The sequence below is a fragment of the Maylandia zebra genome, linkage group LG20, assembly GCF_041146795.1.
Source record: "Maylandia zebra isolate NMK-2024a linkage group LG20, Mzebra_GT3a, whole genome shotgun sequence".
Lineage (NCBI taxonomy): Eukaryota > Metazoa > Chordata > Actinopteri > Cichliformes > Cichlidae > Maylandia > Maylandia zebra.
In genome coordinates this window covers 8,288,845-8,304,415 of record NC_135186.1, presented here as the reverse complement: position 1 = coordinate 8,304,415, position 15,571 = coordinate 8,288,845, and the positions used below count along the sequence as shown (strand labels likewise).

General features: G+C 40.1%; 1 protein-coding gene across 2 annotated transcripts in view; it reads left to right on the top strand.

Moving 5' to 3' along the window:
* The window catches only part of prkar2aa (protein kinase, cAMP-dependent, regulatory, type II, alpha A), a 45,999-nt gene that overhangs the window by 18,228 nt on the left and 12,200 nt on the right, over positions 1 to 15,571 (top strand). For both annotated transcript variants that reach the window (XM_076878122.1, XM_004554010.5), the window contains exon 3: positions 12,281 to 12,316. In XM_076878122.1, coding sequence (XP_076734237.1) covers positions 12,281 to 12,316 — 36 coding nt within the window. The remainder of the gene's footprint in view (positions 1 to 12,280; positions 12,317 to 15,571) is intronic.

Here is a 15,571-nt window from a genome sequence, read left to right as displayed (position 1 = left end):
CAATTTGCTAGATGCAGTAATTGGCAGGTTGCTTGACACTCATAATTTGACTCTGGTATGACGCACTGCAACCAGCAGGCATGATATGTCAGCGTTCTTGATACCTGCATTGCACTACACATTTTAACCCACTATGACACAAAAAGATGCCACAAGGTTTGTTATCGATCTGCTTCCTCTCTGTAAAGCAACCACGTGTTGGCACATTCAGAAACCACACACTGAACTGATTTATCAGAAAACAGTGAGAATACTGTTCTTGATAAGACAATTGAGATCAAATTATTTAATTTTTACTGCAAAGCTATTTTGTCACCACTTTTTTTTTTCTTCAGTTTTTTACACTTGCTGCTTAGTTCACCTAGAGTTATGGAAAAAAAAAACATTTGGTCAACAAGACCAGTCTAAAAGGAATAAGTTGTTGTAGCTCTATTGTTGCCGAAAAAAAGACAAACATTCACTACTCTGGGACTAAGACTCTGAGACGACCCAGTCGCCCACCATGTCCACCTATTGTATCCCTACTAGAGCTGTGCCGTGTCATATTGCCCAATAATACAAGTATAAATGTTTACATGATATTAAAATGTCATATCATGATATCATTGCTATAGCAACATTATGCATTTACCTTAGTAGTTGTGTGCACTAAGGAGACGAGACTAGGTATGTCTGTGAGCAAAGCTGCCTGTAAGGCCTCCCATGAAGATTTAGTACCTAAAAAGAGAACTAGCTTAACAGCCTATAACAAAGCGTAGTACTTTGGGAAATCTGCAAGAAGATTGTTCCTGCTAGGGAACAAGATGGAAACGGCAAACTTGGTTCACCACTTCAAAAACATACCAGTGAGTACAAGGATACAAAGGAGGAGATGCTAGAAGCTGGTGATATGCGACCCAAAAGTAAACAAACGACTCACTTGCTAGCTGCACACCATATGACAGGAAGAGCAAACAGTGGATGGTCACATGGTAAAAAGGCAGGGTTTTAAAGCAAGTGGTTAAAAATCTTGGCCCAAGATATACAACATACCAGCTAGAAAATGTTTTTCAGTTTTATTTTACAGGATTAACTCTTACTTCTGTTGCTGTTAAACTAAAGTGTTAAACAACTATATTATAGTTTTACTTAAAATTTCCAGAGAAAATACTACCTAGGCTACTTTAGTGCTTACATCTTTATGCTTGATATATTGCTGTGTCACTACTGTTGCACTGTAATGCTCCTGGTGCTGGCACCTTGCTTCAATAGCTTCACACTTCAAATTATGTAATGGGTCATTTGTGACAGTTGCTCATTAGAAAAGGATATTATAAATAATGCTGCCTGCAAGCTGCAAGCTTTGATGAAATGTTGTTCTGTATTTTTTCTGTAGATTCAGAAATCTTCTTGAAATATTGTGATATAATTTTGAGGGTATATTGCCCCTATTCCCTACTATGCATTTAGTTAAATTTAATAAAACTGTATTCATTAAAAATCGCTGTTAAAAATTGTATTAAAAAATGTATTGTTGCCGACTGGTGATATATAGGGGTACATGTGTAAATGTTATCTGTGGAGGAGGACATGCAGGGTAATGGCAGAGAATTTTTTTTCCCCCACTTCAGACCAGTCTGCCAATCCTCTGTACTTTTCCCTCCAGTGAGTGGATTTGTATTCAGTGTACAAGGGAGTGTGCAGTACTTCTCGAGCTGATGATGTGCTTTATTGAGTCTCCTTTTGAGCTTGCCAGTTATGTGTCTACATCTCCTGTTTGTGTGCCTATATGAACACCTTTCTTATGCTTTATGTATCTGTGTGGATTGCTCTTTCTGTCTTGCTGTGGGTCCAAATGCCTGTTTAAGCTACTGTTTGTAAATGCATGCGAGTGTGTTTATGTGAGATCGTGCCAGTAGAGTCTTGCTGAAGTCCTTGGTGGCTAGCTCTGGAGGAGAGGTAACACGTGAGGGGAAGCTCCACATCTGACCCTGACCCTTGACGCTCTTATCAATCAGGCCTTGAGAGGCGGAGAAAGTAAGAGGAACAGGCATAAGCATAGAGGCTGAGAGGACTGGATGAAAAAAGATGGAGAGAGGAGGAACAGATGGCAGGAATTGTTGCTGAGCAGGGAATATGCTTTAGGTGAGGGGGGAGAGAGGAATAGATAGAATACTCCAAATCACAAATGTCTGTAAAGTCGTAGTTTATTCTCAGGGCTAGTACCAACTAAGTTATTATATTTGTTTTTTTGCATTTATTGAAAGATTATTGAATGTGTGTTTTTATATTTTGGATGTATTCATAGATCAGCTGTGAACATTTTAGATGCAGTTGTTGTTTTTTTCTATGAGACATAAAGCCACAATATCAAAACAATAATACTAACATTTCATTTTTGCAGGTTGAGCCAAGTTGTAGGGATGAAACTATACAAATTTCTCAGTAATTGGGAGTTGCTACTGTGGAATTAGAGATGAAAAAGCAATCAATCATTACACTTCTTCAGCTATGTTTGATATGCTGGCAAAATAATGGTCTTCCCCCTCCTGTAATAGGACCTGTGCATGTGTATCATTTTTTAAACTTGAGTTAGGGTTAGACTTTAAGGTAAATTTTCTTAATTTAATAGAGGGTGTCAAATAGTCACACATAGTCTATTTTCAGTGTTGTTCTGAAAAATTGCCAGCAGCACATACATGCCAAGCACGATCAAGTCCCCGTAGGGCTGTGCGATATGTCCAAAATCTCATATCCCGATATTAAGACATCTATCGTCCGATAACGGTATAAATCACAAAAATGTAACATTTTCTGTAAATTCTGTGAATCTCGGGCAGCTCGACTTGCGTGAAGTGTTTCCAGCTGGGTGTCACAAACCTGAAGTCGAGTGTTTTAACTGATGCATGAAACTATACATTTTTAGACATAGGTTGTAACGGCCGCCGTTTTCTTTGAGTATTTATTACACAGCGTGCTGCGGGGAAAAGCCTGTTCTAACATTTGAGTCCAAGGTTTATTTTTTTAGCACCTGATGGCTCATTTTGCTTCTCATCCGTAAACACTCTGCATCTTTCACGTGAATCAGTTTATTTTGAAAAGTCTCAACAAGATTTTGAGCTTTATTGTGCAAGGTTTACGTGGAACAAGTGAACACGCGGTGGTTTTACCGTTGTTGTTGCTAATGACAACGCATAAAAACAAACACTTGTCTGTCTGTAGTGTGGTTATATTCAGTGTTGGGACTAATGCGTTATTAAGTAACGCGTTACAGTAACTACGTTATTATTGTGGTAACGAACACGGTAACTAGTTATTATGCCAAAACCAGGAACGCGTTACTCGTTACTGGGATTTAGATAGGCTCGTTATTCGTTACTTCGTGTGGTGGCTATTGCGGAGCTTCCACAGATTCAATAACATTAGCAAGTGGTGGAGGCCAGCAGGTGGATGAAGGAAAAGGGAGGCAAGAGGAGAGACCTGAAGCGGCCGCTGGTCCGAGAGTGTCAGGTGAACTGAACTTCAGGTAAGAAGTTATAATCTGCAGTCCATCTGGGTCAGATATGAACCAAGTTTAGGTGGAGTTTATTTTCGTTATGCTGACTTTTTCGTACTGCGTGCTAGCTAGCATGACGGAGTTTCTATACAGCTGGGTGGGTGCTATGTTACTGATGTTGAACTTTATTTTGTTCATAAGGTTAATTAGTAGAGTTGCCAACTGTCCTGTAAAAAACGGAATCATCTCATTCAGAGAAAATATTATGCGTTTCGTGTTGAGCTGAGAAGGAACGCAGTTTGTCCCAGACTTCAGCTACAATGAAAAAGACACAAAGCTGGAGTTATTCTATGTCTTTGCTGCACAGCTGCCTCTTCTCCTCTCATTCTCTCCCCCTCCCTCTGCTGTTTCTACTTCAATCATGAAACTGATCAATGATCAGCTGATCGGCTTTTCTCTCTTGTTTATTTATCGCCCACTTTGCGCCAGAAAGAGGAAACCAGCGGATGTCGTGGTAAACAACAGCAGCACTTTTAAGCTTGATCAGCTGTTGTTAGAATTTATTTAATATTAATTTCTAGTATCAGCTGATGTTTGCTGGAGCCACAGCTGTAAAAGCTGCTGGTCATTATGTCGGTTTGGATATGTGGTGAGAGGGAAACATGAAGATGAAACCAGGAGATGTCCTTACTGAATCATCAGAGCTGTGATGGAGAAACAGGTTTACCTTTTAGGTGACATGAATGAGTTGAAGAGAAGTTATGAACTGTTTCTGAGAGACAAATAACACCAGGATCCTTTTCTAAGTAGCTGACAGCTGGTAACTGTGCAGGGGCGGGTCTAGCAAAGTGCTGCCAGAGGTCCATGTAGGGAATTAAAAGGGAAAGGGGGGCACAAGGAAATACTTTCTTATTCTCATTTAAAATGTCACTTTTAAAAAAATAATTATCTGAGTCTTACAACAAACAATTGATTGATACATATATACCATCAGAACAGTGTACATCACTGTCACAACAGTGTTTATTTTCATTCAAAGGCTTTATGATTTTTCCTATAATGGTGGGCCGGTCTCTAGTCAAAATGCCCGGGACAATTATTTTTTTTGTCCCAGTCCAGCTCTGTATGCAGCTCATATGCAGTCTGGTGTTACCTACATCTTCCTATTCAGAAGGCAGAATTTCCGAGTTCTGAGTACAATCGAAAGCACCACGACTGCAGTCTTTGTGTTGGATGTAAAAAGCAGGCTAGGATAGAATCAGGCGTGGGATTTCTCTCGTGGAAATGTGCACATAATTTTTTCCTTTCTATTGGTAGGTGGCACAGTGCACTTGTGGCAAGTAAGCAAGCTAGAAGACTGGCAATCTTGCTGGGTATCCAGTTACGGAAGCAACACATTAACAAGAGAATTCTGAGTAAAACCAAAGTTACTTTCCCTAGTAACTAGTTACTCTGAAAGTAACGAGTAACTTGAAGTAACTGAGTTACTTTTGATAGAAGTAACTAGTAATGTAACTAAGTTACTAATTTAAAGCAACTTACCCAACACTGGTTACATTAAATAGAAGAGAAAGAGAGAACTTGAAGAAATTAATATAGCCACTACAGTGACCATCAAAATAATGAAAAAATATTGCTGTAAACAGTTTATTTTGCGACACCACGAAACAAACAATAGCGTAAAATGAAACGATAGACGTTTTTACATCGTCATCTGATATATATCGTTATATCGAACAGCCCTAAGTCCCCGTCACTATTTTATTCTGCCAGACTCATTCTGTTTAATAGATTGAAGACTCTAAATGGTGTTTGACTCTCTGCCAGGATGGCTAATGTAATGGACTGACCCGGTCTTTTAAAAGCCAAAAATTTCCTCCATTTCAGTGTTACTATTCCAGGAAGAGTGGTTAAACGGAAACTAGGAGGTGTGAGCAGCTATTACCAGACAAATCCAAACTTTTCACTTTTTTTCTTGTAGCACTACGCTTTGAAAGCCAGCGCTGCTTCCTTAGTTTAAGTTGGGGCTCATTTATTCCTTGTTAACTGTAGCAGATCTGTCTTTTGTGTTTTCTTCAACTGTACCTCTCAAACTTGTCAGTCTTATTAGCGTCATCACCTAGTAGGCCTGTTGTTGAAGCAAACATTGCAGAATTGGAATTTGAAGCATCTTGTGGCTAAATACCTCATTTGGTCTCCTCCAGCTAACTGAATGATGTATTGATGGGCTGAGCAGACAGTTACACACTGAGAAAGGTTGCAAGGGAAATCGATAGAAAACACCAAGCAGGGAATCTCTCTCTCTCCCTCCCCCTGTCATATCAGTTTGCCCACTTCCTGTATTTATGCACAGTCTCAAGTCAGGGTGCTCTCTTTTTTTCCTTCCTTTTTTCCTTTTCTGTATTGATAGTCATACAAGGTAGCTCAATAGTCATCACTCATCAAATGCTATCAAGGCATTTTATAGTCTTTTTTTCTTTTTTTTCCTTCACTTTGTTTCCCCCTCCACAGTCAGAATCACTCTATCACCCCTTCTGGTGTTTTTGTTTCTTCCTCTGTGGTCCCCTCTCTATTTTACTCTTCCCTCCATCTGTTAATGCTGTTATAGCTGTGCGTGGGAGTATAGGGAGGGATGGAGAGAAATGGAAAAAACATGAGGAGGGGGGTGCTCTTCTACTTGTTACGAGCTGGATTGTTTGGGGTGGGGTGGGGTGGGTGTGTGGGTGTGTTTGGGGGGGGGGGAGATTGTGAAGGGGGTTGTGTTGTTATGGCAATGAGATCTTCTTTGTGTTAGGTTGCCAAGGCAACTTCAGGCGTACACTTGGTACCGCCACCACCACCACCCTACCCCGCCCCCAACCCCCTCAGCCACATGACTGCAGGGAGAGCACTTCACGCTTTGCATGCGCAGCCTTATGCACCCACACACTGGAAATGCATAAAAGCATGTGCACACACAATTTTATTATATCTACATCCTTTTAACAGAGGACTCTGCAGAGTGACAGTACCCAAATCACTTTTAAACTGACTATTGTAAACAAACTATTTTACAGTTAAGGTTTAGATATACTTTTTTTTTTTTAGCCATTAGCATGGACATTTGAAAATTATCCAAACATCTACTGGCTACACTGGAACACTTGATCAGCAAAGTCATCAGACCAGAGTCAATGGGTTTTTAGAGTAGATTTATTTTTAAATATTAGAGATCTACTTTTCAGATTTTTTGGGGGTGGGGCTGAAAAGATTTCTGCAGCACAATTGTTTCTCACCTCAACACTGCACCTAAATCACCCTGAAAGATCCACGTCTACTTGCTGTTTCGTTTGTTGACTTTGGTTGCAGTTTGACACACATGGTGGTGAAGTGCATAGCTCTAAAAAACCACAGGACCAGAGAAAAGTCATCTCACTGTTCACGTCACTGCCCAGACTTTATATCGCTAAAATGGTCTGTTCTGAAGTAAACACAGTGCAGCAGCAGATCGCCAGTGCAGTGATCATCACTTATGTGAACTGCTGCAGATCAGCAGTTTGTGATAAGATCCTGCGGGTGTAGCTCCTCATACCACTGTCATTTCAGTGCAACCTTCATGGCAGCACTGAAATATGGTTGCAGTATCACAGCAGCAGTAATCCCAGGGCAGCGCTAAATATATCAGAGCCCTCAGTGTTATATGGAATCAAGCAGTATGCTGCCTACAATCAGGGGACACAGACAACCAACGGGAACTTAACCTCCTAGGACCTGGTGTCCACATATGTGGACATCACATTTTGGGTTATTTAGACCAAAATACTAAATTTAGCTCTACAAGGGCCTGATATCCACTTACGAGGACATTATACTGCCACTGTTCTATCGAAATTTTAAACGAATGTCCTCATATGGCGCTCTTTTTTTTTAATTTATTTTTTTTTTTTTAGAAACAAAAATCTGGTTTAAAAAAAAATCTGGTAATTCTTTGTTTTTATATTCATCGGGTCCCAATATGCCCAAATATCAAAGAGAAATTAAAAATGCATGCCATGGAAGAGTTCGAGTCTTAGGAGGTTAAAAGCAATTCTTATGGACTTGTCTCTGCCCAAAAGAAACTAGATGAGCCTTTGAAAACTTCTGGACTCTAAGAAGAGGGAATCAATCTTTTGCATTCAAATAAAAAAACACCAAAAAACCCAAAAGAATTTAGGCACCATTTGAGGATACAGTAAAATCACGGAGGAGGACAGTATTAACTTGTAAAATATGTGATTAGTTAGTCTTTTAGATAGACCATATAAAGGAACGTGAAACCTAAGCAACAGTGGTCCGGAAATCAGTGTGTGCTTTAAATGTAAAGGGCAAAAGTACAGACAACAGCCGTAAAACAAAGTATTGTCTGCATATATTCAGTCAAAGAGCAGTGAGGTGGGCATTATTGCAGCTTTTTGCTGAACAAAGTACATCAGTGTTTCCAAGCATGGCCTTTTGTGGTCTATGTGTGGATCTTAAATTCTGTGTGAGAATATATATATATTTTTTCCTCTCTCGTCTTTGTGCCTCTTGCCTGCGGTACCTGCAGCGATCTGACCTGTTCGTGAGTTTGAGTCGGATCAAAACAAATCATTTTAAGCAGTTTGGAATGCGTCCTCCCTGTTGGTGGGTGAATGGTAGCGCTTAAGGGAAATGGGGATTGTGTTGAAGGGAGAGAAAAGTATGTTTGGGAAAGGGTAAAAATTAGGTTAAGCTGAAGTTAAATCTTCCCAGGTGGTGTCGGGATTTTTCTCAATGCACCTCTTTTAAGAAACCAGCTTATGTTATGTTTTTCGTTCAGTGTATCACAAATTGTATATCTTCAGACCTACCAAGCTCTTATGGAAGGGCTGATAGATGAATGAGCAGGTGAACCTGAGGTCACTGATGGAAGAATGTTAGTGCTATGTGCATGTGTGTTAAAGGCATAGTACATTGTTATGTATTTTAGCATTGATGTCCAAGTTAACTACAGCACATATTCATCTTGTTAGTTATAGAAAACAGTATTCTAGTTTATTCAAGAACACTTACAGTCAGTGATAGACCATTTAATTTTAACCCTGAACTAATGGGTGGGTTGTTTTCCAGCCTTGCTTTTTTGCAGGTTTCACCTTGAGTGATGTGTGCTGACCACATTTCTTATGGACATGATTTCCAGTGAAAGAGGTGGAGGAACAACTAAACATGTGAAAAAAGGGCAAAAGTATACTACTGCTCTCTGTGAAGCTAAGACTTGTTGACTTTGGTTGCATGACGACGCATCTGAAGTCAGAGTGTTGTTAGACTTTCCCATTGTAGCTTGTAAAAATCAATAAGAAGATGTTTTTAAAGCTCATCACAGTAATTACCAATACAGAAAACAGTGTGCATTTATGAAGCCATATTGACATCACTACTGTAAGACATAAGTTAGGTGCCCGGACTGAGATTTTTTTCTAATTTCACATGAAATATATTAGGCTCCCTGTTAAATAAGTGAAATAGGATATCAGTGTAATTGTGTGTCACCACTGACTGCTCATGTGATAAACAAAACAGTGACCCTTTTGTAGATAAAAAAGACTACTTTTGGATTTTTTTTTTTTAATCTGCATTTATGAGCCATTTGTGGGGTGTTTTTGTTTTGTTTCTTAGACAAACATTGTTTTGTCAAAGTGCTATTTTACAACCCAACACCCCCCCCCCCCCCCCCCCCCCCCCCCCCCACACACACACACACACACACACTTCATGTATTAGTGTTGGCAAAATGAAGATTAATCTACTTCCTGTTTTGGCTAATGTTCATTAACATTACCCACCCAGTTTTATGAGAGAACACAAGGTTATCTGCCTCTACTTTGTGTAGAGCCTCTTCAAGAGCTAGGTTTTTGCTTTTATTTGAATGGTTAAATCACAATCTGCCAAGGACTGCTTCTGTTGGGCTTGTAACTTTTATGGGAGGCTCCGACACTGTTTTACTCATGCATGGCATTAAAACTGAACATGCAAGCAGGCAGATCCAGATTTCAAGTAAAGGAGATCACAAGAACCTGACTATCTGGTATATATGTGAGAGCTAACACACACACACACGCACACTTGTGTATCATTTACTCTTGGATGTGACACAGATGTCAGTGTACTATTAACTAGGACCCCTCTATGGCTTTATCTGTTGAGCCAAAGTAAGCCTGATCTCCAGAGAGAGCAGGCATTGTTAAACCCTCTCCATATCCCCAGATGACTGCAGTAAAGTGGTGTGTGTATGTGAGTTTTCCCCAAGCTCCTGTCTTCACAGTCCAGATCTAATTTGCTCTGACAGGATGGTAATAAGGTAGCAATAGACACATGCTGTGTGTGTGTGTATCTGTATTTCAGCCGTGAACCATACCCACGCTGGCTTGTAACAGCCCACTGCTAGAAAGCAGGTGTTTAGAACCTCAAACTTACCCTCTGCGTGCGTAAATGAAGGCCATGTTGCACACAGACTTAAATACTCACAATCACATACAAACTCGAGGGCACAGCTGTTGCACTGGCTTTACCGAAGAAACACATTATGTAACCAACTTTAGTTTGTCCAGGTAGAAGTGATATTGTCTCATTTTGTATCTCATTACTTCCCAGCCATAACACACACACACACACACACACACACACACACACACACACACACACACACACACACACACACACTGCTGAGACATTGTTTCACTGTACATATGCTCTCATCTACACTGCTATCTATTTATACCCAGCTGTGTTCTTCCGGGCTGCCATAGCTCTGAAAATTTTCTTTTGTCAAGTGCGCAGGACTTGAAATCATGACCACATATTAAACTTGATTATAGTTGTTGTTGAAACATTTCCAGGAAACATTCCCTGATTTAGGTAGGATGTTTTTCCTGTGTTTGGGTTTAATGTTGTTACTAACATTGGCTAAAGCCAGCTCCTGTATAATCAACTATCAAAGTAACACAGGAAATTAATGTGTTATTGTCCAAACTCTGAATAATAACGGCTAGAAATGTTAAAGCTGTTTTATTTCCTTTGAAGAGCTCATTGACCTGTTAATAATTTCTTTGCCACAGGGCCTCACTGGTCCTTGATCTTGAGAGGCCATAAAGCCAGGAGAAAAGATTGTGAGCAAAAGGATGGCTTCCTGGCAAGTATTCCTGTGGCTCAGCTGGGAAAAGTCTGGGGGAAAAAAAACCCAAAACAACAAAAAGGGGCAGCACCAGCAGTGAGTGTAGCTGCTCCATGCCCAAATGGTCAGCTTACACTCGCAGAACTAGACCAGTTTCAGGCTGTAGTCTCACCCAGTTAACTCTAAGACTACAGCCCTACTTTTCATGTCTGGTATGCACTGTGGATAGCTCGTTTGTAGCATGATAAAAAGTTCAGTATTAATACATGCAAGTTTATTGGTGTCCCTAAGGAGAAAGGCCTTTACTAGGTGTTTTAATCAAGACTGAAGGCAAAGTCCATTTCTTGTTTTATTGCTCCTTGTATCATGATTGACACCATAAGGGGACTTTTTCATGATTGCTCTTATTTATAAATTATAGGGCAGTGTAATAAAAGAAGGGTTGTTCCACTTTATTTTACACATGTCACCACATCTGAAACTGTATTGTAATCTGAGTTCATAGTGCACTCCATCCACTTGTATGAACATGACGCAAGTTGATAAGCATCTCTGTGAATATGCAGTTATTAATGTAAATACATTGACCAACATTTGGCTCAGTGTTTGTTTAGTTTGTACAGAGTACAATGTGTTAGCTTGGGTTTCAGGAATACATTGATTTTTTTTTTTATTGCCGAATCTAGGATGAGCAGAACTCAGAAAAACACAACCTGCCGCCTCATATTTTGTTTTTTCTTCATCACATTGCATTGATCTGCAGCGATTACCGTTACATACTGGTAGTGGAGGTGCATGCTGTTTTGAGTCCTTGAAAGCTGAATTTGAAAGCAGAGACATGTGCTACCCTGGCGGCTCAAAAAATGTCAACAGCGCCCCAGCAGCATCTGTGCATCCAAACAGTGCTATGCAGCAGCTTGAAGCTGGCTACACTGGCGTGCATACAAGTCGTCTTGTTGAAACAAAATATAAACAAACCGCAAACCTCTGAACGCAGAAACCTGTCAACACTTGGGGGGGGGGGAATTGTGTTGCTTATTTAGGCAACCAAATGATTATTACATGTAATGTGATCTGTCAGCTAGATTTTATTCCAGCATAACCTTCATTAGACGTACGAATAGTTGGATATGCTTTACTTGTAAACATGCATCTGAGACTTCCTTATTAAGTTATTTGTTGCATATTCATATCTCTATTTTGTTTTTGTTTTTTGTGATCAACTTTTGTTTTATTTTTCCACTTTGTAGTCATGAAAAAATGCATCTCTTCAGCTCAGGGAAAGTGTGTGTGTGTGTGTGTGTGTGTGTGTGTGTGTGTGTGTGTCTTTAGTCACTGCTCATTAATGTGTATAAAGAGACTGATAACTGTGCTAATCTGAAAATGCTCTTTGTGGCGTTCTCTTATCTCTAAATCTCACCTGGTTGCACTTGGTTTCTCTCTAAATCTTCTTGCCCACCTGCATCTCTGAATGTGTCCCACTTTTAGTCTCATTATTTCTGTCTGTCTACCTTTTGTCCAATCTCCTTCAATTATGAACACCGTCTATTCAGAGCACACAATAGTTATATGGATTTTTTTCTTCTTCCATATAATCATGAAATTGTATTAAATGTCACCACATTAAAACAGAATTCTTTCTTTCTGTCTGTTCACAGCTCCACCACCAAGCAGATTCAACAGGAGAGTGTCGGGTAAGTTCACCGGCGTGTGTTTGTGTGTGTTTGACGTCATGTCCCCCAAGTGTAAACCACACCATTGGCGACATTACATACATCACTGCCAAAACAGCTTACCAACAGTTTATTTGTGTGTGTGCGTGCCTGTGGGGCTGATTAGTATCTGCTTTTGCAGTAGAACTGTGTTTAGGCATTTTTTTGGGGGGGTAATCACTGTATTTGTGCACGTCACAAATGTACAACAGTGTTAAGAAGCTTCACTGTGGTGTGTTTTGGGTCTTGTGTGTCTGCCTCGTCTCTGTTTCTGTGCTTTAGCGTCTGTGGTTTGGTGTGCGCTGTGCTCTTGTTTTCTCACGCTCCGTCATACTTCTGTAGTGTTTACACGAGTGGCTGAATGTCGTCAGCCGTCACAGAGCGCTGCACTTTGATTCGGCTCTGGGTGTGTCCCCTGATGTTTATCTGCACTGCCTTTTTATCATTACTGACCTCTTGTCTTTACCCCAGTCTTATGGTTTCCTTGGAGAAATTGCACATTTTAACAGAAAGTGCACATTTTAGCAACTTTATTTTCTTTGTTTTTTCTTTTCTTTTTTTAAAAGCTAATTTAGAACAATGACATTTTGCTGCCCAGAGGTCCTTGTTGCTATGATTTGGTAAACAAAACTGTTCAAATATTCTTTGTTGACAAAGATACTGTGTGGTGCCACAACCTTTGTTGTGGTAATGTTGTAAGACACGATGATCCCTTCTGATCCATGAGGAAGAATTGCTTTAATATAACAACAAAGATGGAGCGTCACTGTGCTGCTTGTCATGTTTCCCAGAGATGTCACTGCAAAGATTCTTCAGAAACGAAGGCCCATGTTTGTAGTTTTCTTTTTCAGGCATTTGTATGTATATTCAATGATGGCTTCATTTTTTATTTTTTTGGCATTTTGGTTGTGATATACAGTCCTTTGCAAAAGTCTTGAGCTCCCCTTGTTTCTTTATATTTTACGAGGAGCCACACTTTTTTATTTTTAAAGTAGTCTTGAGCAGTAGTTCTCTTTCTAAAGGTCTTTCAAAGGTTTTCTTTGGATTTTGGCTGCTTTTTCACGCATTTTTAGTCCAACGTATGTACCTGGCCTTTTACACAGGATGCTTTTCTTTTTTTTTCTCTCTCTCTCTTTTCCTGCCTAGAAATCCCTCAGGAATTAATCAGTTCTGTATCTACTAGGGGTGCAACGATACACAAAATTCACGGTTCGGTTCGGTTCGATACTTTGGTGTCACGGTTCGATATTTTTTCGATACAAAATAAAATGTTCATGCCTTTCTAATTTGTCATTTATTAAAATTATAAATATATATTTTAACTCAAAAGTACAGTTTTTAAATTTAACCCTAACCCTTGTGCGTGTTTTTTATTTTGACAGCGAATGCGCACCTGCGGACCACTTATGTGCAGCCCTGGTTATTTAGCTCATCATATCGCAGCCACAGAAATTCTTTTGTCCATGAAACCATAAAGCTGCACTTTCTTTTTGCCTTATAGTCTGATTTGTCATAACTTCTCCGTTTTGCGGTAAGCTTTTCTTTGGCTGTCACTTCTTCACCCTGACCTGTCTTATTTGGCTCAGCAGAACTAAAATATATATCCTGCTGCTTTTACACACGCACTCACATAAGCTCAGCGATTCTCTGCGCGATCAACCTCTCACATGTTTAAGCTTGCTGCGGGAGATTTCACTTGTCATGTTTGCATAGTAAGCTAACGATTAATAAGACGATGTCAGAGGAATTGGTGCACAAATTATCATCACTCACAGATCAGTGCTGTCGCTCTCTATACACAGTTCGCACGATTGCAAAGTGAAAGCAAAAAAACAAGCGCAAATTCAAACGCGATTTCAATATGTCACATATTGACAGTGGCTCACCGATGCCAATGACATAATTACCCAGCTACATTTCTGAAAGAATGCAAAAGCATTGACATATATTTTTCCTTCCTACAATAGCCCGACGGGCAGGGCAGAGATAGATTTTGGTAGCCCGACTGAAAAAATCGCTAGCTCCAGGACGTCGGGCTAGCGATATTGCAAGCCCTGTATCTGATTGAGGAATCACTCATCTTTGGAAAAGAGAGTTTATTACAGAGAAATGTCTCTTTCCAAAATAAAAGCTATACTATCCGCTTCTTCTGGGCTATATTCTCAGCAGCATAAGGAGAATCATGTGCTAACAGCTGTCTAAATGACTCGGCTAAAGTTAGTAGCATGCTTGCTTGTTTTTGTCTGCTTCCACTTGTCTTTGCACTAGGATGATGTCGGCGTAAATGTGCAGTCATATTCGTTGTGTTCCCACTAGTGCTTTCAGGTTAATCTCGTTGAAATGACCTTAACGCCACAACACGGCAAATCTCCGTTAACGAGCTACCGCCGATCGCCCTGTGCATGGGGCTAGACGGCCAACACGTTAACGAGCTAACTGCGCTAACACACTAGTTCCCACCCATGTAATTGAGCATTGCATGGCACATCCAACATACTGTTTTACTTTAGTCCATGACTCGCCTACCTTCAGGGTCATACGTCACATGAAAACCAAAATAATCCCAAACGCCAGATCTGAATGAGGGTGGGGGAGGTCCATGTTGCAAGGAGAGCTTAACTTCTGTCTTGCTAGCTTGCCCTGCTCTCTTCCTTCTGACGATGCTGTCTGTGTTGAGCGCTCAGTGGATCTGTGCTCGACAGTGCAGCCTAGGCGGAGTAGTCGAACGCAGATTCACTGAGCGCTCAACACAGACAGCATCGTCAGAAGGAAAGTTGATAAAATAAATTACAAATGTTGTATTGTTCGATACATATGCGTACGGAACCGAAAGCACTGTATCGAACGGTTCAATATCGATACGAATATCGTTGCACCCCTAGTATCTACACATAGCAGACAATCATTTTTCAATTGTATCCTGAGGCAATTTGTTACTAACAGCCTGTTGCAAAAACAAATTTGCTCCAGTTAAAAAGTTTAATCTTTTAAAAAATCCCAAAGAAGAGCTATTTGGAAAACTGTAGAAGTGGAGGATAAAGGAAGAGGTTATAGGCCTTAAAAACACACACACAAACAAACAACAACTTACACCAGATGAACAAATATCCCACGAATCCCCAAATTTCACAAGAACTGGATTGAAAGTCAGTGGGGACAGGTCTTATGGCGTAATGAATCCAAATTTGAAATTTTTGTTTAAAATTTCTGTTGGTATTGATGGAGAAGGAAAAAGAG